Source organism: Stegostoma tigrinum, chromosome 3, assembly GCF_030684315.1.
Source record: "Stegostoma tigrinum isolate sSteTig4 chromosome 3, sSteTig4.hap1, whole genome shotgun sequence".
In the NCBI taxonomy this organism is placed as follows: Eukaryota; Metazoa; Chordata; class Chondrichthyes; order Orectolobiformes; family Stegostomatidae; genus Stegostoma; species Stegostoma tigrinum.
Genome location: NC_081356.1, coordinates 132,717,307 through 132,737,127, shown reverse-complemented (window position 1 = coordinate 132,737,127; position 19,821 = coordinate 132,717,307). Strand labels below are relative to the sequence as shown.

Here is a 19,821-nt window from a genome sequence, read left to right as displayed (position 1 = left end):
GAAGAGTGTTTTGTTCTTTACTTCTTATCTTTTATAGTGCTGACCAAAACATCCAGTAAGTAGAGGACATTTGAAGTATGAAAGGCAATTTGAAGCTTTGTTGGTCAGAGAATTGGGGAGGATAGTTCACTAGAAGAGGAGATGGAAATTGTGTGTGGAGGCTGTGTGAAAGCTGTCCAGTGAATAGAAATGATGGTGTGGTCTTTCTCTGTTATTTGGGCAGTGGGAAGCATGTGAAGATAGTGGACAGCAAAGAGATGGGACATGGGGATGGGGTGGAGAAGAGCTGTGGTGTTTTTAACTCTTCAAAAGAGTAGGTCGATCTTCCCCCATTTCACAAGTGTCCTGGGAAACCAGTCATTTGTTTGTGAATAGCTAGATAATGCTGAAAATCATGTACAAAGGAAGTTATTCTACAAGGTTCCTCTGACAGCACCTTCCAAACCCACAGCCTCTGCTATGTTGAAGGGCAAGCGCAGCAGATACTTGGGAGCACTACCTCCTGCAAAGTCCCCTCCAAGCCACTCTCCGTATTATTTGGAACTCCTCCCCTGGAAGTGCTGTGGGTGTACTTACATCCCAGGGATTGGAGCAGCCCGAGAAGGTGAGTTGCCGCCATCATCTCCTGGGCAAATTTGGGATGGTCAGTAAGTGCTGGCCCAGCCAGCGACACCCACATCCCGTGAGCAGATTATTTTAAAAAGTCACCCTTTCCAGGTATTGCCTTTAATGTGTTCTTTCAGTGCTCTAAAAATCAATAATTATTTTAATTCACTTAAACTAACATTGTAGAATTTTAAAGGGTTCCCAACAACACGTTCCTGGAATAGTGGAAAGAGAGCAACAACGTTTGGGGCACCTTTCTAAGCCATGGGTGACAATGGTTCGAGATCCCACATTCTTAGCTTTGCCTCTGGCAACCCAGACACGCTTAGTAGATTCGTTATGTGTTACAAAGGAAAGAGGTTTACATCATTCCTTTCATAACCTCAGTGCTTTCTGATGAAGGGTCACTGGACTCTACACGTTGACTTTGTTTATCTGTCTACACATCTTGTCAGATTGGCTGTGTTTCTCCAACACTCTGGTTTTGTGCACAAAAGTGCTTTATTGTTCACAAAATGCATTTTTGAACCAATAATTTTTGTAAAGTAGCAAAAGTAGTGACCAGTTTGCACAAAGTAAGCTCCCACAATTAGCCCTGTGAAAATGACAATTATCTGTTTAAGCAATGATGCTTAGATAGATTATTGCAATAATATAAAGTAAACAGAACTGTGGACACTGGAAATAGACCAAGAACAGCACAGCTCAGGAACAGGCCCTTCGGCTCACTGAGGGCGCACCAGCACATGACATCTTTTTAAACAAAAAATCTTTGACCTCTCTGCAGTCTGTATCCCCCTCCTCCCTGTCTATTCATGTATCTGTCAAAATGCCTCTTAAACATAGCCCTGCCCTTATCAATCGTCTTTGTCACTTCCTCAACGAATTCAATCTAATTTGTGAGACATGTCTGCCCCCACACAGCGCCATGCTGCCTGTTGCTAATAAGTCCATATTTTTCCAAATGTGAGTAAATCCTATCCCTAGGAATTTTCTCCAGTAGTTTCTCTACCAATGAGACAGGGCTCACTGGCCTTAATTTCCCAGTTTATCCCTGTTGCCCTTCTTAAAGTCAAAAATCACACGACACTGGGTTACAGTGCAACAGGTTTATTTGAAAACACAAGCTTTCAAATAAACCTCGGAGATAGCAAGAACTGCAGATGCTGGACTTGGAGACAACCCAGTGTGAAGCTGGAGGAACACAGCAGGCTAGGCAGCATCAGAGGAGCAGGAAAGTTGACGTTTCAGGTCGGGACTCAAAACGTCAACTTTCCTGCCTCTCTGATGCTTTCAAATAAACCTGTTGGAGACGTGTGAATAATGACCTTGACCACCTCAGTCCAACACTGGCACCTCCATATCATGGCTTCTTAAACAAGGACACAATGTTGGCTATTCTTCAGTCCTCTAGAACCCCTCCTGTGATTAAAGAGGATAAAAAGATTTTGCACAAAGACCCAGTGATTTCCTCACCCACCTCCCTCAGCATTTTGAGTTTGAGTTTGATTTATTGTTGTCACATGCTCAGATACAGTGAAAAGTGTTGTTTTGCACGTGCTGTACAGGCAGATCATACCATACCAAGTGCATCAGTGTGACATAATATAGTTACAGCCGCAGAGAGAAAGAGAGATCAATGTTAACATTTGAAAGGTCTATTCAAAACTCTAATAACAGTAGGGAAGAAGCTGTTCTTGAATCTGCTCATTTGTGTATTCAAGCCTGTACATCACCTGTCTGATTTGAGAGGATAGAAGAGAGTATAACTGGGGTGAGAGGGATCTTTGATTATGTTGATTGCTTTTCTGAGGCAGCGAGAAGTATAGATGGAGTCAGTGGATGGAAGGCTGGTTTGTGTGATGGACTGGGCAGTGTTTGCGACTCTTTGTAGTTTTCAGCAGTTTTGGGAAGGGCAGTTGCTAGGATAGATCTGATCAGGTCCTTGCGACTTGTCAACCTTAGTGCTTTTCAAAACATCCAACGTTTCAACTGCAAGAGGGTCCAGGTTTAAGGTGAGAGGGGGAAAGTTTAAGGGAGAAGTGCGGAGGAAATATTTCACACAGAGGGTTGTTGGGTGTTGGAAATGCACTGCCAATGGAGGTAGTGGAAGTAGGTAAAATCAGTGTTTAAGGCATATCTTGATAGACACATGAACGGGAGGTGAGCAGAGGGGTAGAAACCGTGCATGGGTAATAAGTAGCAGTTCCAAGTAGAGATTAAGATCGGTGCGGCTTGGTGAGCTAAAGGGCCTGTTCCTGTGCTGTCTTGTACATACCCTGGAATACCAACGTACCCCTCCTGAGACTGACCGTCCACTATATCTGTCTTTATTGAGAATACTGATGCAAAGTATTCATTAAGGATCTTGCTCACTTCCTCTGGTTCCATGCATAAATTCTCTCCTTTGTCTTTGAGTGGACTTACCTTTTCCCTAACTACCCTCTTGCTCCTTATTTATGTATAAAACACCTGTGGATTTTGCTTAATCCTGCTTGCTAAAGATATTTTATGGCTCCTTTTAGTCCTCCTATTTCCTTGCTTGAATTCTTTTCTGCAATCATTGTATTCTTTGAGGGCTCTGTTTGAGAGAAACTTTCTCAACCTTGTGTATGCCTCCTTTTTCTATTTGATGACGGTCTCAGTTTCTCTTGTCATCCAAGTTTCTCAAATTTTGCCATCTTTATCCTTCATTTTCACAGGAAAGGCTAATCTTGAACTCGAATTAACTGGCCTCTGTAAGATTCCCACATTCCAGATGTGGATCTACCCTCAGCCGCCCCCATGTCCATTCTCCAGTTTGTGCCTAATATTGCGGGTAGCATATAGAACAATACAGCACAGTACAGGCCCTTTGGCCCACGCCAGTAGTTAGCCTTCCACCAGTTTAGTCCTTTCACTCATGGACAACTATTATCCTTATCCAGAAGTAACTTAAAACTTAGAGAATAATGGTCACTGTTCCCACAATGGTCTCCCACTGACGCTTCGATTACTTGGCTGAGCTCATTCCCCAAAATCAGTATGGCCCTTGCCTAGTTGGACTATTTACATATTGTTGCATCCAGGACACACTTGGCAAATTTCCCACCCCTTCTAAGCCCCGGCACTAAACATGTCCCAGTCAGTTTAGGGACTGTTGAAATTAGCCACCAAAACAGCCCTGATAATAAAATGTGAGGCTGGATGAACACAGCAGGCCAAGCAGCATCTCAGGAGCACAAAAGCTGACGTTTCGGGCCTAGACCCTTCATCAGAGAGGGGGATGGGGGGAGGGAACTGGAATAAATAGGGAGAGGGGGGGAGGCGGACCGAAGATGGAGAGTAAAGAAGATAGGTGGAGAAGGTGTGGGTGGGGAGGTAGGGAGGGGATAGGTCAGTCCAGGGAAGACGGACAGGTCAAGGAGGTGGGATGAGGTTAGTAGGTAGCTGGGGGTGCGGCTTGGGGTGGGAGGAAGGGATGGGTGAGAGGAAGAACCGGTTAGGGAGGCAGAGACAGGTTGGACTGGTTTTGGGATGCAGTGGGTGGGGGGGAAGAGCTGGGCTGGTTGTGTGGTGCAGTGGGGGGAGGGGATGAACTGGGCTGGTTTAGGGATGCAGTGGGGGAAGGGGAGATTTTGAAACTGGTGAAGTCCACATTGATACCATATGGTATCAATGTGGACTTCACCAGTTTCAAAATATCCCCTTCCCCCACTGCATCCCTAAACCAGCCCAGTTCATCCCCTCCCCCCACTGCACCACACAACCAGCCCAGCTCTTCCCCCCCACCCACTGCATCCCAAAACCAGTCCAACCTGTCTCTGCCTCCCTAACCGGTTCTTCCTCTCACCCATCCCTTCCTCCCACCCCAAGCCGCACCCCCAGCTACCTACTAACCTCATCCCACCTCCTTGACCTGTCCGTCTTCCCTGGACTGACCTATCCCCTCCCTACCTCCCCACCCACACCTTCTCCACCTATCTTCTTTACTCTCCATCTTCGGTCCGCCTCCCCCCCTCTCCCTATTTATTCCAGTTCCCTCCCCCCATCCCCCTCTCTGATGAAGGGTCTAGGCCCGAAACGTCAGCTTTTGTGCTCCTGAGATGCTGCTTGGCCTGCTGTGTTCATCCAGCCTCACATTTTATTATCTTGGAATCTCCAGCATCTGCAGTTCCCATTATCTCTGACACCAAAACAGCCCTATTGTTTTTACATTTTTCCATAATCTGTCTACATATCTGTTCCTCCGTCACCCTCTGGCTGTTGGGAGGCCTGTAGTATAATCCAATAAAGTGATTGTAACCTTCCTTTTCCTGAGCTCTATGCATTTGATTTTGCTGGATGAGCCCTCCAATGTGTTTTCCCTCAGTACAGCTGTGATGTTATCCTTTACCAGTAGCGCAACTCCCCCATCTTTTTTACATCCCCCTCTATCTCACATGAAACATCTAAATCCCAGAACGTCAAGCTGCTAGACCTGTCCCCCTCAGAACCAAGGTCTGAAACAAAAAGAAAAATTGCCGGCAAAACTCAGCAGCTCTGGCAGCCTCTTTGGGAAGAAAGCAGAGTTAACGTCTCAAGACTCAGTGACTTTTCATCAGGGTTGTTCTGATGAAGAACCCATAAGACCGTATGATATAAGAATATAATTAGACCATTCGGCCCATCAGTCTACTCCACCATCTAATCATGGCTGATATGTTTCACAGCCTCATTCTCCTGACCTTGATCCCTGTTATCCCTGATACCCTTACCAATCAAGAACCAATATATGTCTGTGTTAAATACACTCAATGACTTGGCCTCCACAGTCTTCTGCAGCAATGAATTCCACATATTCACCATCCCTCTGAAGAAATTCCTGCTCTCATCAATCCTAAAGGGTCTGAGATTTCACCCTTGGGTCCTATTCTCTCCTACTAGTGGAAATATCTTTTCCACATCCACTCTATCCAGACCTCCCAGTATCTGTAAGTTTCAGTCAGATCCCCCTTCATCCTTCTATTCCATCAAGTGTAGACCCATAGTCCTCACCACTCCTCATATGACAAGTCCTTCATCCTTGGGATAATTCTTGTAAAGCTACTCTGGACTTCCTCTAACAGCAGCATATCTTCCTTGGATACATGGGCTAAAACTGCTCTCATTATGTCAAATATCATCTGACCAGAGCCTCAGAAGTACATCTCGGCTCTTGTATTCTAGCCCTCTTGAAATGAACGCTAAAAATTGCATTTGCCTTCCTAAGTCCATTTGTGCTTCAGATTTCCAAAGCCTTTTCCCATCCAGGAAATAGTCTACACCTCTATTCTTCCTACCTCTCACTGCTGAGTGCTTCTGACAGTTTTGGACAGCTCAGTGAATACAGGTTGATTTTATTACATTTGCACCTCAATAAGGTGTGAACGTTTTAATGATGTGAGCCTGGATGAAGCAGCTAATAGTCAGGGGAGACATTTGTTAGACTAAGATTTTCTGCTTTTTATTGAGAGCAAGCTAGTTTTCTGTCCACATCATATCACCGATGAATCATTCTAATGCCAGCAAGGATTATGTTTTGCAGTGGTGCTCCTGTTGTGTAAGCTGCTCTGAGATGTACGTGTGATGTTTGAGGCTTTTAATTGAAGCTTCAGTGTAGGCCCCGTCACTGAACGGGCTCTTCAGTCTCTGTATGGTGCATCATTGGCATTTTTAAATATACTGCTGAATGTGGGCTAACTGCTTGACATTTCCACTGGTGGTAGGAGTTTTGATGATGAGCTGCTTCTAAACTCAACATGATACGTCACGTGGAAAATTTCCTTTAATGCTTCTGGAAGTTGTAACAGTTGATTACACTATTGTCATGCAAAATTATCCAGCAACCGTCTAGCCAGCCCTTTCACCTACATTTCATCATACTGACAGCTTTGAGGTCACAGCCAAAAGTAAATAGTTTTGTGCAGCCTGTTCTGTTGTTGTGAACTTTGTAACATTTATCTGTTGATAAGCTGAGTAAAGTTCTGGGGCATCCGTGGTCAGGGAAGTCAGTGACATGGGAACAGTGTGATTGCTTGTGGGATGTTAACTCATTCCAAACAGTGAATTCTGTCTGTGTCAAAGTGAGGAATGTTATTGCCAGGGAGTGGAACAAGTTTCTCTATCAGGCACCCAGTGTCCACAGAAAGCATCTTCGATCCGCCTCGCTGTCTCTCCCTATTTATTTCAGAATCCTCTCCCCATCCGCCTTTTTCTAATGAAGGGTCTGGGCCCGAAACGTCAGCTTTTGTGCTCCTAAGATGCTGCTTGGCCTGCTGTGTTCATCCAGGTCCACACTTTGCTGTCTTAGACCAGACACACAGTCCAGCTCTGTCACCTGGGAGAGGTGTGCCTCAGCCCCACTCTTGAAAGATCCTTAAAGGTATAAATAGAATTGTTAGGATCAATTTGCCATTGTCTTGGACTCTGCCACAACAGCAGTGTTGGGAAGTACTTGTACTAGTCCAGTGGAAATCTGGAACGCTGTCTCTTCTCCCAGAGTTTTAATGATGAAGATCAATTGGAGCTTTCAAGATTGAGATTCAAGGGTTTTTGTTGAGTGAGGGTATGAAGGGACAATGGAGTTAAATTCAAAATGATGATTTAATTTTCATGGTGGAACACGCCAGTGTGTCTGACGGGCTCATTCTGGTCATATACATTTTCCCAATTTGCTGGGTGAATATTTCCATTTTTCACACCAAATACTTGGTGTTATCCCTGAAATGGATTGTCACTTGTGTGTTCATATTGTCAGTATTCGGCTGTGTGTCTGGGAGAGTTCCTGGCGTCTTCACTTGCCCATGGGTGTGTCCAGTCTGTCCAGCTCATTGCATGGAGAAACCTCTCAGCCAAGTGGAATTGAGGGGTCACTCAGTTTCTTCAGGCAGCTTGCCATTGTTCCCGGTTCCTTGAGATGGAAAGCATGTATTGAACTCATTGGGTCTCCCCCTCAGAAGCAGGCTATTTGGGCCCTTATGTCTTTTTGGAAAGAGCTATCCAACTTGTTCCACACTTAGATAACACGGTGTGAAGCTGGATGAACACAGCAGGCCAAGCAGCATCAGAGGAGCAGGAAAGCTTGACGTTTCGAATCGGGACCCTTTTTCAGAAAAAGGGTCTGAAGAAGGATCCCAACCCGAAACATCAAGCTTTCCTGCTCCTCTGATGCTGCTTGGCCTGCTGTGTTCATCCAGCTTCACACCGTGTTATCTCAGGTTCTCCAGCATCAGCAGTTCCTACTATCTCTTGTTCCACACTTATTTTGTTCTCCCTACAGCCCTGCAGAGTTTCTTCCTTCAAGTATCCACTCGATTTCTTTTGAAAGTTTTGATCAAATCTGTTACCACCTGCCCTTTTAGGCAGCACATTCCACATCTCAAAAACTTATGTGCAAAAACAAACACTTCTTCTGACCTAGATAGTAAAATGTGAGGCTGGATGAACACAGCAGGCCCAGCAGCATCTCAGGAGCACAAGAGGGTCTATGCCCGAAACGTCAGCTTTTGTGCTCCTGAGATGCTGCTGGGCCTACTGTGTTCATCCAGCCTCACATTTTATTATCCTGGATTCTCCAGCATCTGCAGTTCCCATTATCTCTGATACTTCTTCTGACCTGGCTGTTTTACTAATACCCTTAAATTGGTCATGTCTTTCACTACTAGTCCCTCTTAGGGTTTGATTTCTTTACCTGTAAGCTGAAAATGCTTACCAGAAAATGTTGCTCGAGAAGTGATAAAATGCAGAAACATCCGTTACCCAAGGCCAATCGAGCTTATTAAAACTTCGGTACTGCTGACTTGTCAGTGATAATCTAACTGAGGATCAAATCTGGAACTTTAAACTTTATGGCCCCATTGTGTACTCGTACTCATTAAACTAGTGACAGTAAAGATTCTTGAAAGAACTTTAGTATGTGTTTGATCTGAAATGTGAGTTGCTTTATCAAGCAGGGATTTTAATCTGTTAAAGATTGATTCACAAATTATATTGAGGATAAAGAATTTAGGAGTAACAAGCAGAATTGAGTACAATTTTTCACTCCAGATGTTGATGAGGTGAAGGTGTGATAATCTATTTGCGTGCATTGGTGATTAAGTCACGAGAAGGATGAGTTTAATGCACTTTATTAATAGGAATCCAGAGGAGATTGCCAGGACGTGTAATGCCCCTCTTGAAACAGCAACGAAAACAGAACTTTCCTTACTTCTGCTAGGGAAGCATACATATTTGAAACAGGAAAGTTTAAAAGGTGGCACCAAATGAGACAAAGGACCTTGCTCTTTCAGAGAGTTTTTACAGGTGTGATGCTCTATAAAAGTCCTATGATTCTAATTCAGTTGTGGATTATTACCAGAGGATGATACTGGTGCAAAATCTTTATCTTGTTGGCAGTAAAATTAATGGTAGCCATAATGTGGAGGTGGAGGTGCCAGAGTTGGACTGGTGAAGTCAGAAGTCACACGACACCAGATTGTTGTCCAACAGATTTATTTGAAATCACAAGTTTTCGGACCTTAGCCCCTTCATCGAATGCATTGAGGCACACCAGTCTGACACTAGCACCTCCACATCAACACCTTAAACTGCCAATTCAAAGTGGGGTGCATCTCCAGGAAGTTCGTGCAGTCACTACATTTGACAAAGAAGCTGCACCTCAAAAGCTTGTGATTTCAAATAAATCTGTTGGACTATAACCTGACAGTAAAATCAAGACACTGCACACAGCACAAGCTGGCCAAGGTCAGCTGTTCATTTCCATTGGATATGTGTTGCATACCCCAACTGTATGTTTACTGAGTTTCAGTTTGGAACTGGCCTATCTTGTTGGCCATTGTTCAGTCAAGCAATGCACCATCTCCACCCCTGCTTTTCTGTAGAGTGCATTCTTACAAGGCAACATCACACCTTTGAACTGTGATAACTTGCTGGATTTTTGATTTGGCACGTTCTATCTGTGTTGGTTAACTCTTGTGCAAAACGTGTCAGTCACTGTTGTTTAGGAATCTGACAAAATAGATTTTGCAGCCTCGTTGGACAGAGCATTGTGCTGTGGAGCATAATGATTCCTTTAATCTTATCACATTTACCTGAGAGCCCTGACTGGTTTTTGTTCCCAGTTAGCAAGGCAACATACCACCTAGCTCTAGATCATTGAGCAGTCAAGCGCTGCCACTCGAATACTGTGTAGCTCATGACTTGAGTTCTAGTGTTGGCATTTCCCCATAATGCTGAACAAACTCGTCTCTGCTCTGTGCCTTTAAGATAGTCAAATGTCCCAAGGTGCTTCCCAGGACAGTGATTATTGCAGAATTGTTAGTGTAGAAGGAGGCCTTTTGGCCCATCATGCCTGCGAGTGTCAATCTCTTGCCCTTTCCCCAAAACTCTGTCATTTCTGTCTGAATAACCATCCAATGGCCCTTCAATTGAACCGGCCTCCAACACATTTCAAGGCAGTGCATTCCTTAATTACTTGCTGTGTGAAAACGTTTCTTTTTCTCATGTCACTGTTGCCTTCTTTGCACAGTACTTTTTAAATTTATGCCCTGTTGATCTTGTTCCTTTTCTGCATGAGAACGGCTTCTCCCTCTCTACTCTGTCCAGACCATTCATGATTTTGAAAACCTCTGTCAGATCTCCTCTTCAGCTCCTCCTCTCTGGTGAGAGCAGTCCCAATTGCATCAGTCTATTTTCATTGAAGTTTCTCATTCCTGGAACCGTTTTAATAATTGCATCTGCACACTCTCCAGTGCATTCGCATCTCTCCTGTAAACGTAGCCACAACTGTGTGCATTACTCCAGCTGAAGTCAGAATGGTGTGAGTTATAGGTTCGACACCACTTCCTTACTGTTATGCTCGGGGTCTCTCAATAAAGCTGAGAACACCGTATGCTTTATTAACTGCTCTCTCCTTTGTCCTCTCCACGGTATACAACAGGTCCCTCTGCTCACATTTTCACCTTAACATTGTACCGCCATCTTGTATTAGTTAAACATGATTTCCTCTTCAGAAATCCACGCTAAGTTATCCTGATCAACCCATCTCTTTCCATGTGAATTGAGTCCAGAGAAAACTGAAAAATTATGGTCAATGCCTCCACAAATTTTACCATCACTTCCTTCAAAATCTTTGGGCACACCTTATACGGTCCCAGTGCCTTGTCAACTTTAAGCGCCAAAAATCTATGCGAGATTTCTTCCTTATTAATTTTGAACACTTCTAGTGCCTGACCTCTTTCTGCTTTGTCACCATGTCCTGGGCATCCTTTGTTGTAAAGACAGATGGAATGTCCTCATTTAACACCTCAACCATGCTCCGTGCCTCTGTTTGTAAACCCCCTTCATTGGCTTCATTCCACCTTTAACCACTCTCTTACAGTGTATGTGCCTAGGGAAAGGTTTGGGATTTCTATTTGGTAGCTGCCAGTTCCTCTCTGCTTCCCTTATTTGCTTTTTCACCTCCCTCCAAATCTTTAATATTCCTGTTTATTCTCAGTTGTATTTTCTGCCTTATATCTGTCATAAGTGCACGTTTTCTTCCTGATGTTAATTTCTACCTCCTTTGTCATTCAGCAAATTCTGAATTTGTTTGTCCCGCTGTGTGCATTTAAAGGGGGCTACCTTGAATATACCTGAACCATGTGCTCTTTGAAGGTGGTACATTATTCAGTTACTGCTTTTCCTGACAACCTTTTATTCCAATCAATTTTGTTCAGCTTTACATTCTTGCCCCATTAAGTCAGCTCTATGTCAATTGATTTTTCTTACTCTAGATGTTTACATGTCATTCTCCAACACCAACCTGAACCTTGTGATACAATGATCACCATCTCCTAAGTGTTCCCCCACTGACACTTGATTCACTTGGCCCACCTCATTTCCAAGGACCATTTCCAACAGTTTATACTTCATTGGAATGAATTCATACCATGGTAGGAAACTCCTAAGGACAATCTAGGAACACTTGCTGCCTTGCATTACCAGTATCCCAGCCTATATTTGGATAATTGAAGTTCAACATTTTCGTTACTTTATAATGTTAGCATTTCTCTGTAATTTCCCTGCCGATTTGTTGGCCTACATCCTTTTCATTAGTTGGTGGTCTAAAGACGGCACTGAGCAGTATAGTTGCACTCTTTTTATTCTTCTGCTGTAGCTAAATTGTCTTATTCTTTGAATTCTCAGACTTTCTCTTTATTTCTCTAGCACAGCAGCACTCTTCTTACCCAATATTGCTGTCCCTCCTCCTTTCCTTCCTTTTCTATCTTTCATGAACAATTTATACCCAGGAATATTTAACAACCAGTCTTGCCCTTCCTCAGAGAGCCAGGCCTCTGTCACCCCCACAACATAATTACACATTATAATGTGCATCTGTAACTACACTCCATATGTTTGCATTTATGCAGGTAACTCTGCTTTGGACTTCCTTTCTTTTTACCTTATTCCACTTCCACCTATTAACTTACTGTTCTCTATGCTGGTTCTAGCTATATCCTTGCATACTTTACGAGTATGGCATTGTCTTCTGCCATTCTTTCTTGGCTCCACACCCCTGTCAATTTGGTTCAAAGCCCTCCCAATGGCATGAGTGAAGGAACTCACTTCCAGAACTGCTTGGGTTCCAACTCTCTGGTTGTTCAGGTGCCATCTTCCCCACTGTCCCAGCAAGCTAAACCTTCCTTCCTGCACCACTTTTCCATGCATGCATTCATCCACCTTGTCCTCCTATTTCCCTCTTCCATCAATAGAAATTTGATACTGGAGGAGATGTTAGGCTAAGTGACCGAGTGCTATGTCACATGTGGATTGTAAGAAGTGTCTTAAAGGAGGAGATACAGGCGTCGAGGTTTTGGAAGGGAATTCCAGAATTTAGTGTTTGACTGTCAGTGGATAAAGAAGTGTGCAAGATGCCAAAATTGGAGGAGGAGCAGAACAACTTGCCACAGCTTGCAGAAATTTCTGGAAGAAATGTCGTATCTTATTGCAACATCCAGATGTCCTAAAAATGCCCCACATGCAATAATGTTTAATGAAATCATAGCTACTGTTTTGTTCATGCAAACTCCTCTCAGTCAAACTGTACATGGAGTGAGTGAGATGAATAATCTGGTAAGATAACAAAGTGTGGGGCTGGATGAACACATCAGGCCAGGCAGCATCTTAGGAGCACAAAAGTTGACGTTTTGGGCCTAGACCCTTTACTGATGAAGGGTCTGGGCCTGAAACGTCAACTTTTGCGCTCCTGTGATGCTGCTTGGTCTGCTGTTCATCCAGCCCCACACTTTGTTATCTTGGATTCTCCAGCATCTGCAGTTCTCATTATCTCTGAATAATCTGGTAATATGTTTTAGTGTTACTGTCTGAGGGATAAATGTTGCCTGGGATATTGAGAAGAACTCCAAAGCTGTTCTTCAGACGAGGTTAAGGTGTCTTTTGCAAGCTCCTGAGAGGAGGTTAACTCCATCTCTGATAAACAATGGACATGTCAGCCTGGAATATGTACTTCAGTGTTTTGGAGTGGGACTTGTCGCAGTTGACTTCGGTATGTGGATCAGACTAGTATTTTATTTGATTACGCATCTTGGGATGTGTTCTGTTGCTTCAAAAGATGCCATAAACAATGCAGGGTGTGGAATTGTTGCAGTGGGATTAAATTTGCATGTCAATAAGGGATTTAAACATTTGGAAAAGGAAAATTTGGAAGGAGGTTAGTTGACATATTCAAAATAATGATGGGTCCGGGCAGAGTAAATAGGGAGAAACTGTTCCAATTGGTAGAAGGATTGAGGAGGAGAAGACAGAACGTAGGTAATGGGAAAAGTGGGAGAAATTGTTTCATGCAGTGAATATTTAAGATTTGGAATGCACTGCCATAGAGTGTGTTGAAGGCAGTTTCTGAAAGAGAAGAATACAGGATTATAGGAAGATAACTTGTGTATACAAAATGCTCATTCTCATAGCCAGACTAGACTTGACGGGCCAAAATGGCCTGTTGTGCTATAAGCATTCTGTGATTCTGAGAGACCATTCCTCATATGAATATTTTAACAACTTTTTTCATTAAAGCAGGGTAAATTGTTGGTTAATGTTTACAATTTAGAAAAGGAACAGAGCAATGTAGATAGAATAAAGCTGTTTGTAGTGGTTGAAGGGTTAAAGTCGCAGGGACACAGCTAAGGGATGAGTTGCAAGTTTTAAGATGACAATCTCTGCGTGTTTTTTAAGGTTGGCAGTGGACAAGTGGAATAGCTAATTGTGGTTTTAATGATTCGAACAGGATTTGGCAGGTGAGAGTCAGGCAGTGAAGATGTGGCAGTCGAGGGAGTGAGCACAGAGGATTAGGTTCATGCAGAGGGCAAACACCAAAAAATAGATTCAAGCAACGCACGTCCCTGACCCAAGTGGATCATCCACCTCCTTAGTGTCAGCATGAATCCATACACTTCTTTCATTTACCAACAGGACCTAAGATTAATGTCTCATCTGAAAGGCAGCACCTTTGGCTTGTGAACTGGCTAGCACGTTGATTCAAGAGAATGTTGGCTGCCCATTCCCTCTGTTTTTGTCTCAAGTGAAAGAAGTATTGCCAAATTTGTTATTTTCAGAGTTTTTGTTGGTAATGTTCTGAAAGTAGGGGAAAGGTTAGCTTGTAATCACTAGGTTCAGTGCCAAACCAATGGGTAAATGATTCATGAGTTTGCTAGGACTGTGTTGTTGAATGGTTTCTGTTGATCTTTGATACAGAGCATGATGTTTACTGTACTGGGTAGGAGAGAAGGTGTGCTCTGAGGGCAGTATAAATGCTCTACATTATGGTGCTGGATGGTTAGTAGGTCGGTGGATGCCACTAGTCCCCCTCATTCCCTCAACATGTTCCGAACCTTTACCAAACTCGGCCGACTTGTGTATGCAGAGAGCGTGTGTGCTGGCATAAACCTCAGCTTCCAGAGCAGGCGGGCTATCTTCTCAACTTGCCTACAAGTAGCTGTCAAGGTTAAGTTCCCAGTGACAAGGAGGTAGGTTTTGCAGAGTTGGCGAGGGTGATTTCCACATGCCATTGTTCAATCTCTGTCTCAGTGGGTAGTGCTTGTCTCTGGAATCATACCACAGGCCATTCAATCTGATATGTCTCAGCTAGATCAAAAACAGAAGTTGCTGGAAAAGCTGAGCAGACCTGGCAGCATCTGTGGAGAAAAATCAGAGTTAACGTTTTGGATCTGGTGACCGTTCCTCAGAACTGTGGAAGGGTTACCAGACCTGAAACGTTAACTCTGATTTTTCATCACAGCTGCCGCTAGATCTGCTGAGCTTTTCCAGCAACTTCGGTTTTTGTTCCTGATTTACAGCAGTGTTCGTTTTGGCTTTTATGTCTCAGCTGGCCCTCTACAAGAGCAACTCTGCCAGTCCCGTTCCTTCCCTTTCCTGGTTAACTCAGTAAATTTTCTGTCTTTATTTGCTTATGTAATTCTGTTTTGGAATCCAAAATTGTATCTGCCTTCACCACTTTGAGGCAGTGATTTCCCAATCCTAACCGCTTGCTGTGTAAAGGAAAAACACCTTGTTGTCTAGGTGCTGTGTCCATCTAGCTCTACGCCTTGTATCACTGCTAGTTCTTTTGCCATTCACTTTAAACTTGGGGAGGCGATGGCCTAGTGGTATTATTGCAGGACTGTTAATCCAGAGACCCCCAGATAATGCTGTGGCAACCTAGGTTCGAAACCCATAGCAGACAGTGGAATTTGAATTCAGTAAATATTTGGAATTAAGAATCTAATGATCACCGTGAATCCTCTGCTGATTGTCAGAAAAACCCATCTGGTTCACTAATGTCATTTAGGGAAGGAAACTGCCATCTTTACCTGGTCTGGCCTACATGTGACTCTTAATTGCCCTCTGGGCAATTAGGGATGGACAGTAAATACTGCCTAGCCAGCGACACACTCATCCCGTAAATGAATAAAGAAAAAGTAAACCTATGCCCTCCTGAACTCAATTCTGTTTTAAAATGCTTTCATGGGATATCAGCATTTCTGGCATTTGCTAACTTCTAATTTCCTGGAGAATATGACAATGAATTTCCTTTTTGAACTGCTGCAGTCCATCTGGAATAAAAACACCCATAAGTGCTGTTAGGCAGTTCCAGGATTTAGATCCAGTGGCACTGAAGGAATAGAGACGAGTTTCCAAGACAGCACGGTCAGAATTAGTTTTAATGTCATGTGTACTCCAGTACAGAAATATTAGGAGTACAGTAAAAAGTACAATGTCACCCCACATGGCTCTGTCTTAGGTACAAAGTTCCTAGGTGCAAATCATGCATAGTGAGTGTCTTTCTGCTGCCCTAGTTCTTTTCGGTTGTATAGATCCCAGCATTAGATGGTGCTGTCAGACTGCAATGCGTTTTATAGATGGTACACACACACTGCTGCCACAATGCATCAGTAGGGGAGAAAGTGCATGTTGAAGGTGGTGGCTGGGGTGCCAGTCAGGCAGGCTGGTTAGTTCTTGTGTCAAGCCTCTGAAGTGTTGTTGTAGGAACAAGTGGGGAATCTTCCATCACCTGTCTAACTTGTGCTGTGTAGATGATGGACAAGCTTTGGGGAGTCAGAGAGGTGAATTATTTGCTCCAGGACTCTATCCAGCTCTTGCAGCCACAGTATTTTGTATGAGTGGCCTGGTTCAGTTTCTGGTCAATGGTAACCTCCAGGTTGTTGATAGTGATGGATTTGGTGATAGTAGTGCTGGGGAGGTAGTTACATTTTCTTGTGGGGAGAGGCTGTCTTTTAGGTGGAACGATAAACCAAGTGCTTGCCCCCTCAAGTGGACACGAGATCCCATGTTACTGTTATAAAAGCAAAGAGATGAGGACCACCCCTCTTCCCAATCCTAGCCAATGTTTTCCTCAGTCAGCAACACTTATGACCGGATCATTATTGACTGTAATGCTTCGTACATTATAACAATACAAGTAATGAAAAAAAACAAATTCACTGTCTGCTTAGCTTCTTGAATCATCTCAATATCACAAAAGGCACTATATAAATGCAAGTGCTGTTTTTCTGTGTGATGAATGTGCACAGCTGCAACCACTGATTGTTTGGCTTCTCAAAAGGTTGAAGGGTGTGGTGTAAACACAAAATCCTAGCTGCTGGAAATCTGAAATGAAAACAGAATGCTGGAGAAACTCAGGGTCTGGCAGCATCTGCAGAGAGAGAAACAGTTAATGTTTTGAGTCTAATATGACCCTTCTTCAGAAATATGTGGTGTGGTGTGGGTGGGATGAAGCTTCTATTCCCCTGAATGCCCTAGCTCACTTTTGTCAAAAATATCTTGTTGGATTAGCCAGCCCCACACTGCTTTAACTTGGCATCTCTGTAGCCTCTATCCCTTGTGCTGCCTCATCTCTCCCTGCTACTTCTCCACTGCACCCACCCCCACACCTCCTTGGGATCCCCCTTCCTCTTGCAGCTTCCCTTCGTCACCATCACATACTCGTGCTCACCCTTCCTTCCTGATCTGTCCTGCCCTCCCATGCTTTGCCTTCTCCATTACTCCCTCCCCATTCTTACTCACTCCTTTCTCCTCCATTCCTACCACCCCTCCCCATTCTGTTCATCCTCGCTGGTTTTCCTTAGTCTTAGTGACCATTCTGTTCTCTTCATTAGCGCATTGGAACTTTTCTTGTCTAGTGGGTGTAAAATTGCATTCCAGCCTTTAGAGCATGTGGGAAGCATGCCCGTTTTCGATTTGCTTGCATGCTCTTTTATGATGTTGTTTTGAAACTCCAGTGTTCCACAATGGTTAGGCTTGGTTACCTAGCAACTAACTTTGTCAGTCATCTTCCTGGCATGTTGGCAGAGAGTTTCATTCACTATTCAGTCAGACTCTCTTGTTTATGCCAGGAACAGAATACAGCTTGACTGTGCTCAAATCCTCTTCCAATGCAAACTCCTAGCTGGCACATCATCAATACCAAAGCTGCACTGAAAATGCTGTGTCCTACTAAAGATTTGCGTTTTGCAGTACTTCCACTTCCTCAGAGTCTCAGAGTGCTAGACTGCCATTTTTGATGTATGGTTCAAGTGAAAGAGGCGAGGATGGAGCCAGTAGAAGTGAGTGTAGGTAGGGAGTTAGTGGGGATAGGTCAGCCTGGGGAGGTCGGGCAGGATGAGGTTAATAGGAAGGAATTGGGGGTGCAGCTTGAGGTGGGAGGAGGGGATAGTTGAGAGGAAGAACAGGTTAGGGAGGCGGGGACAAGCTGGGCTGATTTTGGGATGCAGTAGGGGGAGGGGAGATTTTGAAGCTTGTGAAATCCACATTGATACCATTGGGCTGCAGAGTTCCCAAGTGGAATATGAGTTGCTGTTCCTGCAACATTTGGGTGGCTCCCTTGTCTGCTCCACACTCGTATCCAACCCCACCACCTTCCCCTGCAACCGCAGGAATTGCTACACTTGCCCCCTCTTCTCTTCTCCCCATCCCAGGCCCCAAGAAGACTTTCCACATCAAGCAGATGTTCACCTGCACATCTACCAATGTGGTGTACTGCATCCGCTGTACCCGTTTTGGCCTCCTCTACATTGGGGAAACCAAGCGGAGGCTTGGGGACCGCTTTGCAGAACACCTATGCTCGGTTTGCAATAAACAACTGCACCTCCCAGTCGTAAACCATTTCAACTTCTCCTCCCATTCCTTAGACGACATGGCCATCCTAGGCCTTCTGCAGTGCCATAATGATGCCACCCGAAAGTTGCAGGAACAGCAACTCATATTTCACTTGGGAACCCTGCAGCCCAATGGTATCAATGTGGATTTCACAAGCTTCAAAATCTCCGCTCCCCCTACCGCATCCCAAAACCAGCCCAGCCTGTCCCTGCCTCCCTAACCTATTCCTCCTCTCCTCCCACCTCAAGCTGCATCCTCATTTCGTTCCTACTAACCTCATTGCACCCCTTGACCTGTCCATCCTCCCCGGACTGACCTATCCCCTCCTTAACTCCCCACCTACACTCACCTTTACTGGCTCCATCCCTACCTCTTTAACTTGTCTGTCTCCTCTCCACCCATCTTCTCCTCTATCCATCTTCGACCCATCTCCCCCGCTCTCCCTATTTATTTCAGATCCCTCTCCCCCTCCCCCTTTTCTGATGAAAGGTCTCGGCTTGAAACGTCAGCTTTTGTGCTCCTAAGGTGCTGCTTGGCCTGCTGCGTTCATCCAGCTCCACACTTTGTTATCACAGATTCCCCAACATCTGCAGTTCCCATTATCTCTCATTGCAACAAGGGCTGGGTATTGGGCACAGTTGATATAATAAGAAAAGGTCAATTACAGCCACACAGTTAATCCCACCACTTCCAGAGCTGAGATGTCACTGTGGGGGTCCTCATGCAGTTCAGGCATTGTGAGACTCGGAGCAGAACCAGACACAGCCTTTATAACACAAGCATGCTTTGCTTTGTGATCAGAGATAATGGGAACTGCAGATGCTGGAGAATCTGAGATAACAAAATGTGAAGCTGGATGAACACAGCAGGCCAAGCAGCATCTCAGGAGCACAAAAGCTGACGTTTTGGGCCTAGACCCTTGCTGCTGCTGTGACATGTAAGCATGGTGTCACCATCCCTTGAACAGTTCTCCATATCTCCCCCTCCCTAGAGTGTCAGAGGAAGTACTGATTTGGCTCACTGAGCTGAGAACAGGCAGACCTTGTTCAAAAAGACACAGCATGTTCTTTCAGCATCTGAAAGGCAATGGGAGAGTTAATCTTTTGGGTGGGGCCCTGAATGGTGAGATCTCATGTTTTCATGCCTTTTTTTCCCCTTTCGGACACTGAGCTGGTATTGCAACAAAAGCAAAGTGTGTGAGTTATACAGTGCCTCCTAACGTCAAAACTAATCCTGTGGGTTCTTCGTAGGAACACAGTCATATGAAAACAAACATCAAGCCAAGAAAATATTTTAGTGGTGTGTGGGGATGAAGTTTTATTTTGTTGTTTCATGGGATCTGGACGGTACTAGCACAGTCATCATTTATCCTGCTGAGTGGCTTGTTTGGCCATTTTAGCAGGCAGTTAAATATCACCAACATTGCTATACGCCTGGAGTCTGTCATACACCAGATCAGATAGAGAGCCAATATCCTTCCTTAAAGAGCAAGCTAGTTTTTACAATAATTAATAGCAGTTGATGGTCACCCTTACCGAGACTAGCTTT

General features: G+C 44.3%; 1 protein-coding gene across 2 annotated transcripts in view; it reads left to right on the top strand.

Moving 5' to 3' along the window:
- The window catches only part of hmgcs1 (3-hydroxy-3-methylglutaryl-CoA synthase 1 (soluble)), a 52,923-nt gene that overhangs the window by 14,933 nt on the left and 18,169 nt on the right, over nt 1-19,821 (top strand). Inside the window, exon 1 of one of the 2 annotated variants that reach the window (XM_048527900.2) lies at nt 14,411-14,624. The exons of the other annotated variant lie outside the window; for it this stretch is intronic. Coding sequence (XP_048383857.1) covers nt 14,431-14,624 — 194 coding nt within the window. The 5' untranslated portion in view covers nt 14,411-14,430. Of the gene's footprint in view, nt 1-14,410; nt 14,625-19,821 lie in introns of those variants that run through there. 2 annotated transcript variants of the gene reach the window in all.